The 18,240-nt window shown below is 42.1% G+C and overlaps 1 protein-coding gene across 3 annotated transcripts in view; it reads left to right on the forward strand.

Annotated features, from left to right (window-relative positions):
- Positions 1 to 18,240, forward strand: part of LOC147026737 (polypeptide N-acetylgalactosaminyltransferase 18-like) — a 350,743-nt gene that overhangs the window by 130,603 nt on the left and 201,900 nt on the right. For all 3 annotated transcript variants that reach the window (XM_085882500.1, XM_085882502.1, XM_085882501.1), the window contains exon 4: positions 2,051 to 2,234. In XM_085882500.1, coding sequence (XP_085738626.1) covers positions 2,051 to 2,234 — 184 coding nt within the window. The remainder of the gene's footprint in view (positions 1 to 2,050; positions 2,235 to 18,240) is intronic.

Genomic DNA, 18,240 nt, shown 5'->3' on the forward strand with positions numbered 1-18,240 from the left:
AGAATGTTTAAAAATTTTGGAATATTTTCAAAGCAGACACTAAAACCATTTTAAAAGGAAGATTTATATTTGAATAAAAATGAAACGATGTCCAAAGAAGATTGCATTGACGATAAACGCGCATCCATAGAAAGACAGACTTTTCTTTTAGGTCCCACCAGAATAGATTTTTAATCTTTGTGGATGGAGTGTTGTTAATTGATACTGTAAATGTGTTCCCTGTATTACTAAAATCTTTGCTTACATTTAACCCCACATCCTTTCTCTTGTGATGATAATTCTTGAATCACAAGGGCCAACTATTCCCATTTTACATATGTTTATGTACAATGCAGTCTTTAAGGCGCTGTCACGCCTTGACGATTTAGCCAGCGTATGCCGACTTATGAAAAATTTGTCTAAAACGCCGGCACACGTCGAATACGTTATGGGTAAGTTTTGATAACATTAAGAGCACGCTGAAAAACACTGCCATACGTCGTAGTACGCTGGCTTTCATCGTTGTACTTTGCGGTTGTCCTCAAATTTTAACATGCTTGAAATTTTACGACGTATGCCAGCGGATGACTCACACGTTCCGCTACGCTGGCCATAAATTGTAGGCACGTTATGCGATTGTTGACACATGTCGACACACGTTACTTGTAAGTTACTCATAAGTCGAAACACGTCGAGGTAATGCTTAGCATACCGAAAACTTATTTCTAACCTATGAGTAACGTGCTTTGAACCTTTGTGTAACGTACCTCCAACGCATATTGACGTATGTAGACGTATTTGATTGACGTCTTCCGGACGACCACAGAACTTGCTGAACGTGTTTCTAATTTACAGCTACCGTATAATGGTGTATTGGCAGCGTTTAAAAAAAAAAAACCAACAACAATAACTTCCGATATTTCGTCACGTGCCGTTACGTCACGTCCGATTGCCTCTTCAGTTTGCTCATATCTTATTCTTAGTTCCTCTTCTGTGAATATTCTCTGTTTGAGGATATTGTCACGTCGATGTCGAAACTTAAAAGCAAATGTCCAAATATATTTTAAAATTCGTGATAGACTAAAAAAAATAATTTAAAAATCAACAACAACAACAACTTCAGATATTTCCTCACGTGCCTTCACGGAGCCAAGGAGAAAAAAAGAAAATGTGCCTTGACGGAGAAAATAAGTTTCGGGTGTGCTAAACATTACCTCGACGTGTTTCGACTTGTGAGTAACTTACAAGGAACTTGTGTCGATGTGTGTCAACGATTGCATATCGTGCCTACAACTTATTCCCAGCGTAGCAGAACGTGTGAGTCATACGGCGAGTACTTCGTAAAATTTTCAGCATGCTTGAAATTTCACGACGTACTGGACGTACTACGACGTATGACAGCGTACTTCACCGTTTTTCAGCGTGCTCTTCACGTAAACCAAACTTACCCATAACGTATTCGACGTGTGCCAGCGTTTTAGACACATTTTTCAGAGGTCAGCATACGCTGGCTAAATCGTCAAGGTGTGACTGCGTGGTTGACACTTCCAATTCTCAGGCAGTTATGATTTGAATCGGCGAGCAGCAGCTTTTTAATGGGCTACGCCACGTGATCGTCGGCGATACGTGCAGCTCGCTATGCCTAAGTTAAACTATCGTTGGGCATAGGTTGTGAACGCTGACAACAGGCTAAGCATTCGTTGGTAGAATTATCTATAAGACAACGAAACGTTCTGTGCCCGTTACTAATATGTTATGCATACGACCAACTCGTTATGAATATGCCAAAAACTTTAAAAAAAATCAACATTTCAGCGTCCGCCAACATTTTACAAACATTTTTATATGTTGCCATTGCTGGCTAAATCGTCAAGGTGTGACAGCGCCTTTATGGGATGCATGGGATGAAAATCTGATTTTAGGTTTTTGGGTAAAAATATTAGTTCATATTTAAAGTCATGCTACTTATGGGAGACTGAGCATTAAATTATTCCTCTTTTGTGCTGCTTTTATCCATGGATGTTAAACAAGAAGTTTGAGAAGTTTTTTTGTGTTCTTTGTATGGTTGCAGAGAGCTTACAGACCCAGGTCAGTGCATACGTGCAAAAGGTGAACAAAGACAGACCTGGCCTGGTGAAAGTAGTTCGGCATTCTCGACAAGAAGGGCTGATCCGTGCACGGGTCAGCGGTTGGCGCCATGCCACAGCCCCTGTCGTTGCCCTCTTCGATGGTCATGTTGAATTCAATGTGGGATGGTGAGATCTCTTAAGTGTGATGCTCTTTTAGGTCTTGTATTAAAGTTGTTTTGTAAATTTATGAACTATTGTTGAAAGCATTTTAAAGGAGTGAGAAACATAATTATAGCACTTAATTAAACGAAAAGTTACAATTGAGCTAATTTTGCTTATTGCCCCTCAATCTGCCGAGTTTCTTAACATATAGACTTATAAGAGTTCCCCTGATGTACAGTACATTTATCATGGAAGTTTACTGTTTTTAAATGTTACTGAAGTTTCTCATATTTAATTAGAAAGGTTGCACACTCTGACTCCGATTGAGGGTGATGTTGAAATATATGAATAACCATTTTGTAAGAGTATTTTAAAAAGGATGAATAAGGCAAAAAAAAATATTTGTACTTCTGTATGTTTATCTGTTTTTCTATGTCCATCTTGTCTGTCTCTTCTCCTTTACCTTGTCATCTGTTCTCCTTGTCTGCCTGTTCCTCTCTTTTCTGTTTCTAGTGCTAATGTGTTTGTATCTCATCCTTAATTGTCAAGCTCTTTTAATGAGTCTTCACCACAGTCTAAAAACTACAATGGCACTCTGTAGAGCGCATACCTTCGCCAGGCTGAACAGTTTATGTTTTGTATCCCACTGAAAGACCGGATCTGCATCCGGACCTGAACTAAAATCTAATCGTCTTGTTCTTGTCTTAAAAAAAATCGTCTTAAAAATTAAAAAAAACTCCCGTATCCATGTCCACATCCAGATCTGGATCTTCACCGAAATCAAATCAATTCATCCTTGTCACACACCCAAGCTATCCACCAAGTTGAGTCTGAATCTGTCCATTACCTTTTGAGATATCCTGCTCTCAGACAGACAAAACAACCAAGAACGATGGTGTGCATAGCACGATACTTTCAAAATCCAAATAAACAATATGCTTCCAGGTTTTGTTTGGTAAACCAATTCAATGACCCGATATGTAAATTATTTTCCACGTTGTGGAATTCCAGCCTCCAGGTGGGTGGAGATTGCACATTACTTGCTGAAAAAAGTATAGTCTGTTTGTTGCAAAAAAACTTTATAGATGTTTATGTGGTATGCATATAAAGAGGTCTAATGGGTCAACAGGTCTAAAGAGTCTCAGTGGTCCAAAGGGTCCAAAGAGGTCTATTATGGTCTAAAGATCTAAAGGATGTTTTCCAATCATCGTTAGGGTCTAAAGGGGTCAAAACAGTCTAAAGGGTGTAAATGACTTCAGGAGTCTAAGAGGTCTAAAAGGGTCTTCTTTAATGGCCACTATTATCCAACCTTTCTTGTGGGGTCAGCTGGAGGAAGCATTGCTCAAGTCTTCATGAACCGGCTGGCCAGGCCTGACGTTCAACTAGTTCGGGGAGAAATTTGGAATTTGGCCATGGTGCCGTCAATAGTTTGCCTCCTCATCGTCCTGGGGTCTTTAACATCCACCAACTAATGCTGGCAGATGGGACACCTATTTAACATTCTTCCGAGGGACAGCACACACATTGATGAATCACTCTGCCTGTGAAACACCAGGCCCCAACAGTTTATAGCTGGTTCGGGAATCAAACCCAGACAGCTTAGAGGTGAGTGTGTGTTCCTCTTGGCCATCCTGTCAGCTCGTCTAAAATGTCTAAAAGGTCGAAAGGGTCAAGGGAGCATAAAGTGTCTTAAAAGTTCCAAAAGCTCTAAAATGGTCTAACAGGCTCTAAAAGGTCTGAGAGGTCTATAAGGTGTAAGGGCTCTCAAGGTCTAAATGTCTAAAAGGTATGTTCCAATCATCTGTAATTAAAAGATGTAGTCAAGGTCCAATCATAAGTAATTAAAAGACGTACTCACGTTCAAACAGTACGTAATTAATTGACATACTTACATGGGTTGAGCAAAGACCAAGTAGGTAATAAAGACAATATACCCCAGTTTTGGCTCATGACTTGCATAGTAATGCTTCCTGCAGTTCCTGCAGCACTATCAACACTAAATTGTAATTCTTGACAAAGCAATGCAAAAGCAAGCCACAAAAAGTCAAAACAAGCCGGTAGGCGACATGGGTGGTCGCTAGACTAAGGCAAATTTGAAATATGTAGATAAGAGAACACATCAGATGGCATTTTTGCCATTCGTTGTTCCATATAGGAACATGATGAGCAACTGTCCATTCATCATTTGTGTTCGATTCCCAAACCCTACGTTAGGGAATCCCAACGCGAACGTTGGGGTGAAAGCATATAGTAATATAATTGCATACTAGTCATACAGTTTTGGACGGATCGGGCTGAAAATTTTTGACAAAGAGGGTGATTATAGTGCGCATAAAAGCGCCGAAGCCGATTTTTGATTTTTGAAAAAAAAAAAAACATAAAAATATTTTTCGGATTTTTTTCAAAAATTTCAAAGTCCCGTTGTTAGGCAACGGTGGCGTCCATAGCAACAGTGCTCAAAAGCATACAACTAGATCCTGGTATGAACCTACCAGTCAAGTTTCATCAAAATCGGTTGACTCCTGGCCTCTAGAGCTGTCCATTACATACAAACAAACAGACGGAAAACCTGAGACTAAGGGTCATCTTGCGACCACCCAACAAGGAATACTTACATAGTATAATGAAGAAGAAGAAACAGGATATATTTTTTAAAAAGTTGACAATTCACAGCAGCAACAACACAGAATACGTGATGGAGAAGGAGTTAATCACTTTGTGTCAGGAAACAGCAACCCGTCGAGATAGTGATTCGTTCAGCAGTAAACCAGCCAGCCCCTGGGTGTCATTCCAGGATTATCTGCACAGGGAGGGATGCTTTCCCCTGGGTCTTGTTTTCAGTTCATGAAAAAAACTGAAAATCTCACGCATTGATATGGCCATATGAAAGTATCGAAGATGAAATGGGGAGGGGGGGGATATTGCAGTGTTGCCTCATGCTCATGGTTATCGACTCCAAATGGTGCTATTCGCAATGACTTGCAGGAGCCTAAGCCCACATTTAAATGCTGGTACCTCTTGAAGACACTCTCATTACATCTGATGCAATTCTCATTTAATTTTTTATTCACTCCAAATAATAATAATTGAATGCCATTCATCATTATTCATTCTCAACGAATCCTAATTCATTCAGTCCCCAACTTTCATTCTTCTTCTCCATTCTTCCTCTTTCTCCCCTCTCACTCCATCAATTTCAACCTTTTAAAATGACAATTTTATAATGTTCAATCTTCCCACATACTTGCTTCGAAACAACTTTCTCCCATTCTGCTTTCCATTTCCCCCTTCACTCCATCCCTGGATGACTCACTTTAAACCCATGCCTCGTGTTCATATAGAAGTGGTTTTCTTCGTGTCTTTAATCGCCATGCATTGCTATAACAATCCTGATGTCGGTCTTCATCTCTCTGCCCTTGAATCCTAAAATCCAGCCCTTTTTCTACTGTGTGTGGGAATACAGTGACAAGCTCCCTCATGTCAGCACACCCCCCCACCCCCCTCCCCAACATCATCATACCACCCAGGTTCCTCGACACCCACTCCAGGCTCCCCCACCCCCACCCCTGTTTGGTGTCTCCTGAATACATGTCCAGTCACTCCATGCCCCTCCCCCTCTTCACTTCCAACATGCCCTACCCCTCCTTATATCCTTCATATCCTGAGAAATCCTTGCTTCCTTCATGCCTATACTTGGAATGTATTGTGATGATTGTGGGGGTAAATGTAAAGAATAAATAAGGAAGTTTAGCATGGTGTGGAGTTGCTTGGTCCGTGGACGAGTAGGAGCATCTCGATGGAACTAAGTTAGGGAACCTGTGAGCTTAAGTGTTGCGTGTCACCACACGAGGGGTGGTGCAGTGTTAATTAGCCGAGGGAGTAAAAATGAGTTCCCCAGTACGTGATTGCCCTCTGTGATTTTATTCCCTGTTTTTTTAGCTCGCCTGTTCGAACAACAGAGAGTTATAGCGATACCCCCGGCATGAGCATGAAGCGTGAGTGTGAAAATGTTAAATATTTTGTATTACGGAAAAACTTCTCAACGGATTTCGACGAAACTTGGTGGGGGGTTAGGTATGTTCCAATGATCATGCCATTAGATTTTGGACATGGTCCCCCCCCCAAAAAAAAACAAAAATTGTTAGAGAGAAAATTTTCTTTTTTTTTGCATTTCTGCATGTTTTAAGTGATGTCCAACCCCCCCCCCCCCGCCCAATTTTTTTTTAGAGATAAAAACATTTTTGTAACTTTTATTTCAACAAAATTTCGATTTCTTTTTTTTGCATTTCTACATGTTTTAAGTGATTTCCAACCCCCCCTCAAAACATGTTGTAGAAAAGAACTATAACTCTGTCAGCACTGTTGACATCATATTTAATGAATAAGATATAAGGTTCACTTGAGTGACCCAGCAGTATTGGCGGCGGAGGTTTTGCACTCTCCCGAGTGCTCCCCCTCTAGTTTCCTTTCTAATGTTTTTATCTACCACACTATTTTTTATACGCCACATATATATATATATATATATATATATATATATATATATATATATATATATATATATATATATATATATATATATATATATATATATATATATATATCGGGGCGTATTATGTGATGCCGGTCGTCTGTCCGTCTGTCTGTCTGTCTGTCTGTCCGTCCGTTCCTGTCCGCACTCTAACTCCCAAAGTTTTCAACTTTCACGTTTCATATTTGGTGCATAGGTACAGACTGTGGAGCCGTTGTGTCACGACATACGTTCGTCATCTAAATTGGTTTCCATGGCCACCAGGATGCTGTTTTCCATCAGTTCCTGTCCGCACTCTAACTCCCAAAGTTTTCAACTTTCATGTTTCATATTTGCTACATAGGTACAGACTGTGGAGACGGTGTGTAGCGACATACGTTCGTCATCTGAAGTGGTTGCCATGGCAACCAGGATGCTGTTTTCCATGTAGTTGCACAATTCTGTATATACCTTCTTGTTAGGGCGTATATTGTGCTCACTTGCCTTCCTGTTACTGATTACAATATAAAAATACATATATTGCTTTATAATTATACTTCACTGCAATGCTTTATAAAAATATTAATTGTTAGACTCGTCTTTTAAAAACGATAAATGTATAAACAGGCGAGCATTGGGTGGCTTTGACACCAACTCTGGTTTATATTGCAAGGCAGGCAGTAAAGCTGGGAAATTCATCCCTAAAACGACAACAAACAGGAGAAGCCCCATCTTCCCGGGTTTGGGGGTGAACAGGCCATGCCCCGGAGGCAGAGGATATTGAGCACAGAAGAAGAGGGGAGTGATCGAAGAGAAGGGAGATGCTGGTGCATTGCACGTGGGGATTGTGGAAGGCTTCTGTCTGGAAAGGATGGGAGTTTGGCAGAGCACACACACGAGGTCGGTGTGAGAACCGCACGAGGCAGGTGGCACCTTCGGAAGAGGAAGGATGGCATGTTCTTGAACCTGCATGTGGAAAGCTGCTTGTGGATTGCCTGGCGTACGTCTGCCCCACTATGAGTGACCGCACCATTTTGCGTGCGTGTGCCCTGCTTCAAGTAAAGCGCCATTCTGCCTGCATGTGCACGTGCTGGTGAAGGCGCCCCCATTCAGGGTTCGACAGGGATCAGCTCTGGCCCAAGCTGAGTACCAGTGTACTTAAAATGGGGGGTTGGGGGGTGGTTTTTTATTGGTCACCCCTTTGTCTGTATTTGTGTTCCTGTGCAAGGCCTCAACAGTAAGTTATTAATTTATTATTGGTATTATTTCCTTTTGAATTGTCGTCTTGTAAATATTTGTGTATGTTCATTAAATGTATTCCTTTTGAAGAAATAGTGTTCATATTACTGTTGTGGGTTCACGGATTAAACCTCCTGTGTAACCGTTCCATTCCGAATACTCCTTCCATCCGCCATTGCCCTCTTCCATGCCCTTTGAGCACGTGATGAAATCTCTGTCGATCAACGTGTCTGCCTCCACATAATAAGGAACCGCTTGGCTGTCTGGGGGCTGTGTCGGTGTTAACTGCCTGGTTCTGACAAATTTGGGTCAGGGGTTAACTTGGGCTCGCCACCCCCGTGACAATATCTTTCAATCCTGACAAATCTTACACCCTCACACCGTGTCTCTCCACAAGGACTGTCTGGACCCCCCCCCCCCCAATCTACTTTCTCAACAATCCCCTTGAGGTAGTCTTTTCATTCAAGATTTTGGGTCTCACTATTGGCCATGATCTTTCCTGGGAAAGCCATATTTCCAAGCTGGCCTCCAAAGCCAGTCGCTGATTGGGCATCCTCCATCATGCAAAGTCCTTTCCATGGCACACCTGAGCTTCTAACCATTTACAAAGCTTTCATCTGCAGTCTGATGAAGTACTGCTCCTCCCTCTGTGGTGTTGCTCCTACCTCACACCTAGCTCGACTTCACGCTGTGGAAACCCAGGCTTTTAGGATCATTGGCATCTCCTGTGATGAAGCTGAGTGTTTGGGTCTCTCACTCTCTCACTGGAGGAAAGTCAGTTGTCTTTCTGTCTTCCACTGTCTCCTCTCTGGCCTCACCCCCCTCCCTGCTCTGTCTGTGATATGTCCCCCCCCCCTATATTTCCTCAGGGCACTCAAGGTCTGCCAAAAACCCCCATTTGGTGAAACTGCAAAAATCAAGAATCACTGCTCACGTTTACTCTTTCATTCCCCTTTTTTCCTGCCTCTGGAAGAAACTTCCACACTCTCTTCAATCCCACACTTCCCTCCAGGTCTTCAAAGCAGTTGCTCACTACCATGTCATATCTTCCCCCATCCAACATCTTGATCTTTACTACCCCCGTTAATCCATCCCAAACCCACCTCCTTCAAATTCCCTGTTTTCCTTCCTGAAAGTCCCTGTAGTATCATCTTGTTTACCCCGTTTACCCCGCCCCATTCCTCTCCCTTCCACAGATATCCTGTTGTCTTTGTTCCCCACTATTTTGTCGATCCTTCTCCCACCCCTCTTGTTTCTGTGTATTATCTCTTGCACGAGCCTCGACTTGGTGAACCAAAAAAAAAAGGCATCCTTCGTTTCTTCATACCCCGTCTCCTCTTAGCTTCCCCAGCGTCCAGGCCCCTCTCTTTTTCCTCCTGCATCCTAGCCCCTCTCTAATCCCCCTTTGTCCCAGCCCCTCTCTTTTTCCACAGCTTCCCAACCCCTTTGTGCTTCCCCAGCATTCTGCCCACCCCCAGCTTCCCCACTGTCATGCCCCCTCTCTGCTTACCCAGTGTCCCACCCCCTATTTTATCCCTATCACTCAATGGTGAAAAATCACTGAAAAAAATTATCGGATCTGGATCCGGCTCTTCACCAAAATCTAATCAATTCATCCTTGTCACACACCCAACCTGTTCTCCAAATTTCGGCTGAATCCATCCATAACTTTTTGAGATGTCCTGCTCACATACAGACAAACAGACAGATAGACATTTGGTGGCGAAGGTAAAGATCTAATGAAAATTCATAGGAATTTTTAGTAAGAGACTCCATTGCTTTTGCTGTGTCTCATGAAAGGAACTCAGTCGTAAAGGCCCAGTTACACCTTGACGTTTTAGCCAGCGATGGCAACGTATTAAAATGTATGTAAAATGCTGGCTTACGTTGAACTTTTGATGTTTTTTTTTTAAAGATTCGGACGTATTCATAGCGACTTGGTCTTATGTATAACGCATTGGTAACGGACACAGAACGTTTCGTTGTGTTTTAGATAACTTATACCAACGAATGCTGAACCTGTTGTCGGCCTTCACAACCGATGCCCAACGATAGTCTAACTTAGGCATAGCGCGTTGCATGCATCGCCGACGATGTCGTGACGTAGCCTATTAAAAGGTTGACGCACAACGATTCGAATCATAACTGCCGTAGAAATGGAAGTGACAACATCGCGGTCACACCTTGGCGATCTTGCCAGCGTATGCCGACCTAAGAAAAATGTGTCTAAAACGTTGGGGCACGTCAAATACGGTATGAGTAAGTTTGGTATACGTGAGTAGAACGCTAAAGTATGCTATCATACGTCGTAGTAAGTAGAGTACGTCAAGAAATTTTAAACATGTTCAAAATTTTACGACGTACTCGGCGTATGACAGACGTTCTGCATGCGATGGGGATAAGTTGTACACACGATATGCGGACGCTTACACACGTCCACAAAGGCTACTTATAAGCTACTCATAAGTCGAAACACGTCGCGGTAATGTATTTTTTACGCGAAACTTATGTTTGACGTGCTTTGAACCAATTCTTTACGTAGTCCCAACACACAACGACGTATGTAGACGTATTCCAATGACGTCTTCCGGTCGACAAAAAAAATAAATGAACATGTTCCTAACTTACAACTGCCATATAAAGACGTGTTCCCAGCGGTTTTGGGAATTGGTATATAAAAATGCTGTTCATAAAAGGGGAACCCAACAGTGTTTTCGAGTCCTTTTTGAGTCGATGTCCATGTCAGCAGTAACAGTATCAGTATCAGTATCAGTATTAGTATTAGCAGTAGTTTGTTCATGTTGGCAGTAGTAGGTGAGTGTGAGGGGGAGGGTGTGGGTTATGATCGATCCTCCTTGTGTCCACGGGTAGGAGACGTCTTTGCACCATTGTTCGAAGTTCTTCGTGGCTAATTTTTTATGGGGCTTTTTCAACAATGAGCTATAGCTTGTTTTTACGATTTAGGTCTATTCATAACGGGTTGGACAAATGCACAATGAACTAATAATGTGCAGAGAGCGCTTCGATAACTTATAGTTACGGAAAACCAACGAATAATTATCGTGAAGCCGGCGTTCACAAACTATGCCCAACGATAGCCTAACTTATCCATATCGTGCGGCAGTTTATCTTTGCCGGTGATGTGGGGTTTGCTATTCATAGGCTGCCACTCAAAGATTTAAATGGCTGCATCTCCACTATTGAAAGTAGACGCTTGTGCTCAACAATTGGATTTTTTTACACTCAACGACTTTTAAACGGTACCACTCAACTATTTTCATTGTTTACAATGAACGATTCAAATTGCCGTCACTCGCCTTTGTTTTTTGACGCTGGGATTTGGAAATTTGAAGTGTTTCTTCTGAACGTGTTAAAACGCTCAAACTCGACTATTTTAAATAGACGCTGCCGATGGACAATTGGAATCATAGCCAAGCTAGACATCGAAGTGTGAACATCCTCGTCATGCCGAAGAAAAGTTTGAAGAATGCTGCAAATAAGTGTCCTGGCCGTGGCCGTGGACGCTGACGCAAGGACGATCCATTATACCGACGTCTTTCAGCCTATGAGTAACTTAAAAGTAACGTCTGTCGACGTGTGGCAACGATCGCGTAACGTGCCAACAACACGTTCATCATAGGTTAGAAATAAGTTTCGGGTACGCTAAACATTACCTCGGTGTGTCTCAACTTATGATTAACTTACAAGTAGCATGTGTTGACGTCTGTCAACGATCGCAGACCGTGCATACAACTTGTGGCCAGCGTAGCGGAACGTGTGAGTCATACGCCGGCATACGTCGTGAAATTTCAAGCATGCAAAAATTTGAGGACAACCGAAAACTACAACGTTTAAAGCCAACGTACAACGACGTATGGGAGTGTTTTTTAGCGTGCTCTCAACGTTATCAAAACTTACCCATAACGTATTCAACGTGTGCCAGCGTTTTAGAAAAAAAAATCAAAAATCGGCATACGTTGGCTAAAACGTCAAGGTGTGACTGGGCCTTTAGGAAACAATTACTTGGAATAGTATTACCAAGTGTTCTTTCTTTGGTTGGCAGCTTTAATGTATCATACACCCAAAAATGGGTTGAAACTGATGATGAAGCCAATAAATATGCTAAAGATTGATTGCAAAACATGATATGCTTAGCAGTACTTCAGGGAATTCAAGTAAGGATATGACACTAAATCGAATTAAAAGTCACATTCAAAAACTTTGCCACAAAATGCGAACAGCAAAGTGATTCTTACTTTGGAAGGCAGGAAGATTGTTTACGTATGTCAAGAAAGGATCTGTGCCAGATTTTGCCTTGAGGGACACAAGTCTCCAAATGGAGAACAGAAAAGTAAGTGGCTATCAAGTGTAAAACACTTCCTGTGCATGTTGATAAAATCATTCGGTCTGGTTTGGAGAACATTTTGGACATCATGGCAAATAACTCGATAAGAAAGTTTGGGGTCATATTTTATCAAACGATACATATTGTTACGGGTTCAGGGGTCACGGTCGCGAGAATTGAACTTGGACTCAATTCCCAGCCGGTGGTCCTGACGGATTGCTCGATAACCATGGACACTATCTGAGATGCTTAATTTAAACAGGGTGCAGCGTCTAACTCTGCTTTACCTTTCCAGTAAATTAATCAGCCCAGATGGAGAACCTTGCTCTTGACACTCCACTGCTGTCAATCAAAACAGCCGAGCGATACTGTAAGTGGGACATTGGCTAATAACTAAAGGCCCAGTCACACCTTGATGTTTTAGCCAGCAATGGCAACGTATTAAAATGTATGTAAAACTCTGGCTCACGTTGAACTTTTGATGTTTTTTTTTAAAGATTAGGACGTATTCATAACGACTTGGTCTTATGCATAACATATTAGTAACGGGCACAGAACGTTTCGTTGTGTTATTGATATCTTACACCAACGAATGCTGAGCCTGTTGTCGGCCTTCACAAACTATGTCCAACGATAGTCTAACTTAGGCATAGCACGCTGCACGCATCGCCGACGATGACGTGGCGTAGGTTTTGGAAAGGCTGCCGCACAACGATTCAAATCATAACCGCCGCAGAAATGTAAGTGTCAACATCACACTCACACCTTGGCGATCTTGCCAGCGTCTGCCGACCTCTGAAAAATGCGTCTAAAATGCTGGCGCACGTCGAATACGGTATGGTTAAGTTTGGTATGCGTGAATAGAACGCTAAAGTACGCTATCATACGTCATAGTAAGTGGAGTACGTCTTGTAATTTTAAACATGTTGAAAATTTTACGACGTACTTGCCGTATGACACGCGCTCCGCATGCGATGGGAATAGGTTGCACGCATGATATGCGATCATTGACACACATCGACACACGTTACTTGAAAGGTACTCATAAGTCGAAACACGTCAAGGTAATGGTTAGCGTCAGTGTTCCAGACTCCCGGGTTTTTTTTTTCTTCGGTATGACGGTGTTCAGTGTACAGTGCGGTTATGATTTAAATCGTTAAGCGGCAGCCTATTAATTGTATTATATTATAACCACACTAGAAATCAAAGTGTCAAAATCACCATCATACCGAACGAAGGAAGAAAAAAATAAATAAATAAAATAAAACCAGGGAGTCTGGAACACTGACGCCAACCATTACCTTGATGTGTTTCGACTTATGAGACCCTTACAAGTAACGTGTGTCGATGTGTGTCACCGATCGCGTAACGTGAGTACAACACGTTACTCAAAGGTTAAAAATAAGTTTCAGGTACGCTAAACATTACCTCGACGTGTTTCGACTTGTGAGTAACTTACAAGTAACGTGTGTCAACGTGTGTCAACGATCGCGTGACGTGCCTACAACTTATGGCCAGCGTTATGTGGAACGTGCGAGTCATACGCTGGCATAAGTCTTAAAATGTCAAGCATGGAAAATTTGAGGACAACCGAAAAGTACAACGTTTAAAGCCAGCGTACAACGACGTATGGCAGTGTTTTTCAGTGTGCTCTCAATGTTATCAAAACTTACCCATAACGTATTCGACGTGTACCAGCGTTTTAGACAAATTTTCAAAATATCGGCATAAGCTGGCTAAAACGTCAAGGTGTGACTGGGCCTTAACCATAATGGAATGCTGGGGAACAACTCCTTACCACTAGAACATGCTGTGGTCTAACTGATGGAGAAAAGACGATGAGGCAGTTTGGAAACAGTTTATAAAAATCAAAAGAACACGCATTTACAGGCAAACAGTTCACAAGAGAAAGATCTTATCCCTGAATAGTGTAGCGGCCAGACCTCCAAAAGGGGTCTAAAATGAGGATCACTGGAACTGTAGGTTATCTTGGCCCTGGTGTAATGCTGTAATTCAAATTTGGTGACATTCTGACTGGTGGGTCTGAAGAAGAAGACGATTTTTGAAGGAATTCCGCAATTTTCCCCAAGTCGCCCAAGATGAAGTCGGCCATTTTGACCCAATTCCGGTCACGTGATCAACATGGCTTCCACAATTTAACATCCCTACCCTGGTCTAATGTTGTAACCCAAATTTTGTAGCATTCTGACTGGTGGGTCGGGAAAGAAGATTTTGGAAGGAATTTTTGCAACTGCCATTTTGACACACTTCCGGTCATATGATCAGCATGGCCTCTGCAATTTAACATCAGGAACCTGTCCTAATGTTGTAACCCAAATTTGGTCGCATTCTGATTGGTGGGTCTGGAGAAGATGTTGAAGGAATTTACACGATTTTTTCTCCCAAATTGACTAAGTCGGCCATTTTGACACACTTCCGGTCACGTGATCCGTATATCCTCCACAATTTAACATCCCTACCCTGGCCTAATTTTGTAACCCGAATTTAGTAGTACTAGTATGGGCCCGGAGGTGCGTGCCCGTAGGTGAGTGCCAGTATGTGCAGCCCTCTCTCGCCCCTTCTCTCGCCCCTTCTCTCGCCCCCCTCTCTTGCCCCCCACTCTCATCCCCCCTCTCTCGCCCCCTCTCTCTCACCCCCCTCTCTCTCACCCCCCTCTCTCCCCAACTCTCTTGCCCCCCTCTATCCCCCCTAGTCTCGCCCTTCCTCTCTCCCCCTCCTCTATCGCCCCCACTCTTATCCCCCCCTCTCCCGTCCCCCTCTCTCGCAGATATTGGTCGACAGATAAATGGCCGTAACTTGGGAACTGCTCGTCCGATTAATATCAAACCTCGAAAAGGTACATCCGCGGGTCCCCAGCAATATTCCTGGCAAGTTTCAATCAGATCGGACCGTCAATCGTGCAAAATAAATAAATAAATAAATAAGTAAATAAACATTAATTGTGACGTCATTCGTGACGTCATAGCACCATGTCTTGTCATTGGTCGACAGATAAATGGCGGTAACTTGGGAACCGCTTGTCCGATTAATATCAAACCTTGAAAAGGCACATCAGCGGGTCCCCAGCAATATTCCTGGCAAGTTTTAATGAGATCGGACCATCAATCGTGCAAAAAAAATTTAATAATAAATAAATAAATAAACATTCATTGTGACGTCATTCGTGATGTCATAGCACCGTGTCTTGTCATTGGTCGACAGATAAATGGCCGTAACTTGGGAACCGCTCGTCCGATTGATATCAAACCTTGAAAAGGCACATCAGCGGGTCCCCAGCAATATTCCTGGCAAGTTTTAATGAGATCGGACCATCAATCGTGCAAAAAAAATTTAATAATAAATAAATAAATAAACATTCATTGTGACGTCATTCGTGATGTCATAGCACCGTGTCTTGTCATTGGTCGACAGATAAATGGCCGTAACTTGGGAACCGCTCGTCCGATTGATATCAAACCTCGAAAAGGCACATCCGCGGGTCCCCGGCAATATTCCTGGCAGGTTTCAATCCGATCGGACCGGTGATCGTCCGGTTATTAATAATTTGGGGAAAAAAATGGCATAAGGTGAGAAGGTGGAACGACACCTTCAGCTGCCATATATACACCTTTTCAACACTGAAAAAGCAGTAAAATGGCCATAACTTGGGAACCGCTCGTCCGGTTGACATCATACCTCGAAAAGGCACATCTGCGGGGCCCCGGCAATATTCCTCGCAAGTTTCAATCAGATCGGACCGGCGGTCGTCGAGAAACGGCGGTCGCAGACAGACACACACACACACACACACACACACACACACACACACACACACACACACACACACACACACACACACACACACACACACACACACACACACACACACACACACATTACTGGAATTATAGATAGATTCTGACTGGTGGGTCTGGAGAAGAAGATTTTTGTAGAAATTTACTAATTCTGCCATTTTGACACTACTTAGAGTCATGTGACCAGAACGAGCTTTGCAATTCCTGTTACCTGTCAGGAGAGGAATGTTGCTGCCAAGTTTCAGCTGAATTGGCCCAGCGGTTTTGCAGGAGATGTATGGACAGACAGTACGCGATGACAATACCTTATCTGGAATTTAATTTCCACATAAGCTAAAAATAAGAGAAACCCCTACCTGGGGTAGAAGAAAAACCAACCTTTTTTCATTCACCAAGGTGTGACATTTATGAAACGGATTGTTGGCCGAAAATATTTTGGGTTTATCAGTGTTTTTAATTGTAATTAATTAATCTAACAAATTGTAATTAATAATGAACCGTGTTTCCCCATTGTCTCGGATCACTCACCTGCATTTGATTTTTCATTGTTATTTTCATTATTTTTTTTTCATTCATTTATATTTTTTATTTACGGATGCTTTCTGATGGTTCTGTGATGTTTTTCTTGGTGTTTTGGCTTCGATGTCCATTGGCATGCAAAATTACCGTGCTTCCTCATTGTCTCGGATCACTCAACTGCATTTTTTTATTTTTTCATTTATTTATTTTCATTAACCTCCGCCATCTTCGAAGATGGACGGAGGTTACTGTTTTCACCCCTTTCTGTTTGTTTGTTTGTTTGTTTGTGAACAGTATTACGGAAAAACTCCTCAACGGATTTTGACGAAACTTGGTGTGGGGGGGGGGGGTTAGGTATGGTCCAAGGATCATGCCATTAAATTTTGGACTTGGTCCCCCCCCCCAAAAAAAAATTGTTCGAGAAATTTTTTTTTTTTGCATTTCTACATGTTTTAAGTGGTTTCCAACCCCCCCAAAAATTGTTACCCCCCCCCAAAAAAAATAGAGAATTTTTTTTTGCATTTCTACATGTTTTAAGTGATTTCCAACCCCCCAAAAATTATTAGAGAAAATTTTTTTTTTTTGCATTTCTACATATTTTAAGTGATTTCCAACCCCCCCCCCAAAAGAAATTGTTTGAGAAAAATTTTTTTTTTGTATTTTTACATGTTTTAAGTGATTTCCAACCGCCCCTCCAAAAATGGTTACCCCCCCCGCAAAAAAAGGAATTTTTTTTTGCATTTCTACATGTTTTAAGTGATTTCCAACCCCCCCAAAAAAATTGTTCGAGAAAAAAAAAATTTGCAACTTTTTTTTCAACAAAATTTCGATTTTTTTTTTTTGCATTTTTACATGTTTTAAGTGATTTCCAACCCCCCCCCCCAAAAAAAAAATGTTGGAGAAAAGAACTATATCTCAGTACTGTTGACATCATATTTAATGAATAAGATATAAGGTTCACTTGAGTGACCCAGCAGTATTTGCGGTGGAGGTTTTGCACTCTCCCGAGTGCTCCCCCTCTAGTTTACAGATGTTTTCTGATGGTTCTGTGATTTTTTTTTTCCCAGTGTATTGGCTTTGATGTCCATCAGCACATAAAATTTCAGTTTTTTACATCACCCGGAAGATACCAAGCTTTAATATAAGTCAGTAAGTCAGTCAGTCAGTGGTTAGAAAGAGATTTATATATTAGATATGTGAAATGTACCAGGGTAGATGATGATGGAGTGTGGGGAGGGTAATCGGACTTTGTGACCACCCTGTTGGGTACAATGCATTTCTCTATGTGTGCAGTTGATTTTGCAATGTCTTGGTTTTGGGTTTCACGGTCATGGTCACAATTGACAGTTGCAATTCCATGCAGTTTCCGCAAATCTCACGGGATTGTGAGTTGGACAGGTGACTGTGACAGGCCATTTTGAAATCTCTCTACAGTGCCTAAGCCTTTGTAGCTATGTGAAAGGTAATATTGAATGATCCATGACCTCGTTCCTTAGGGGGTGTCGGTGTCTCTGTGTACAGTTGTTGTGATATGAGTGTTTTACATCTCAAAAGGAGGTGACTGGTACTTTCTGTTTCTTCCCCACAAAACCTGAATTTGTC

This window comes from Eptatretus burgeri, chromosome 5 (genome assembly GCF_056783735.1).
Source record: "Eptatretus burgeri isolate ZD-2024b chromosome 5, Ebu_testis_v1, whole genome shotgun sequence".
In the NCBI taxonomy this organism is placed as follows: Eukaryota; Metazoa; Chordata; class Myxini; order Myxiniformes; family Myxinidae; genus Eptatretus; species Eptatretus burgeri.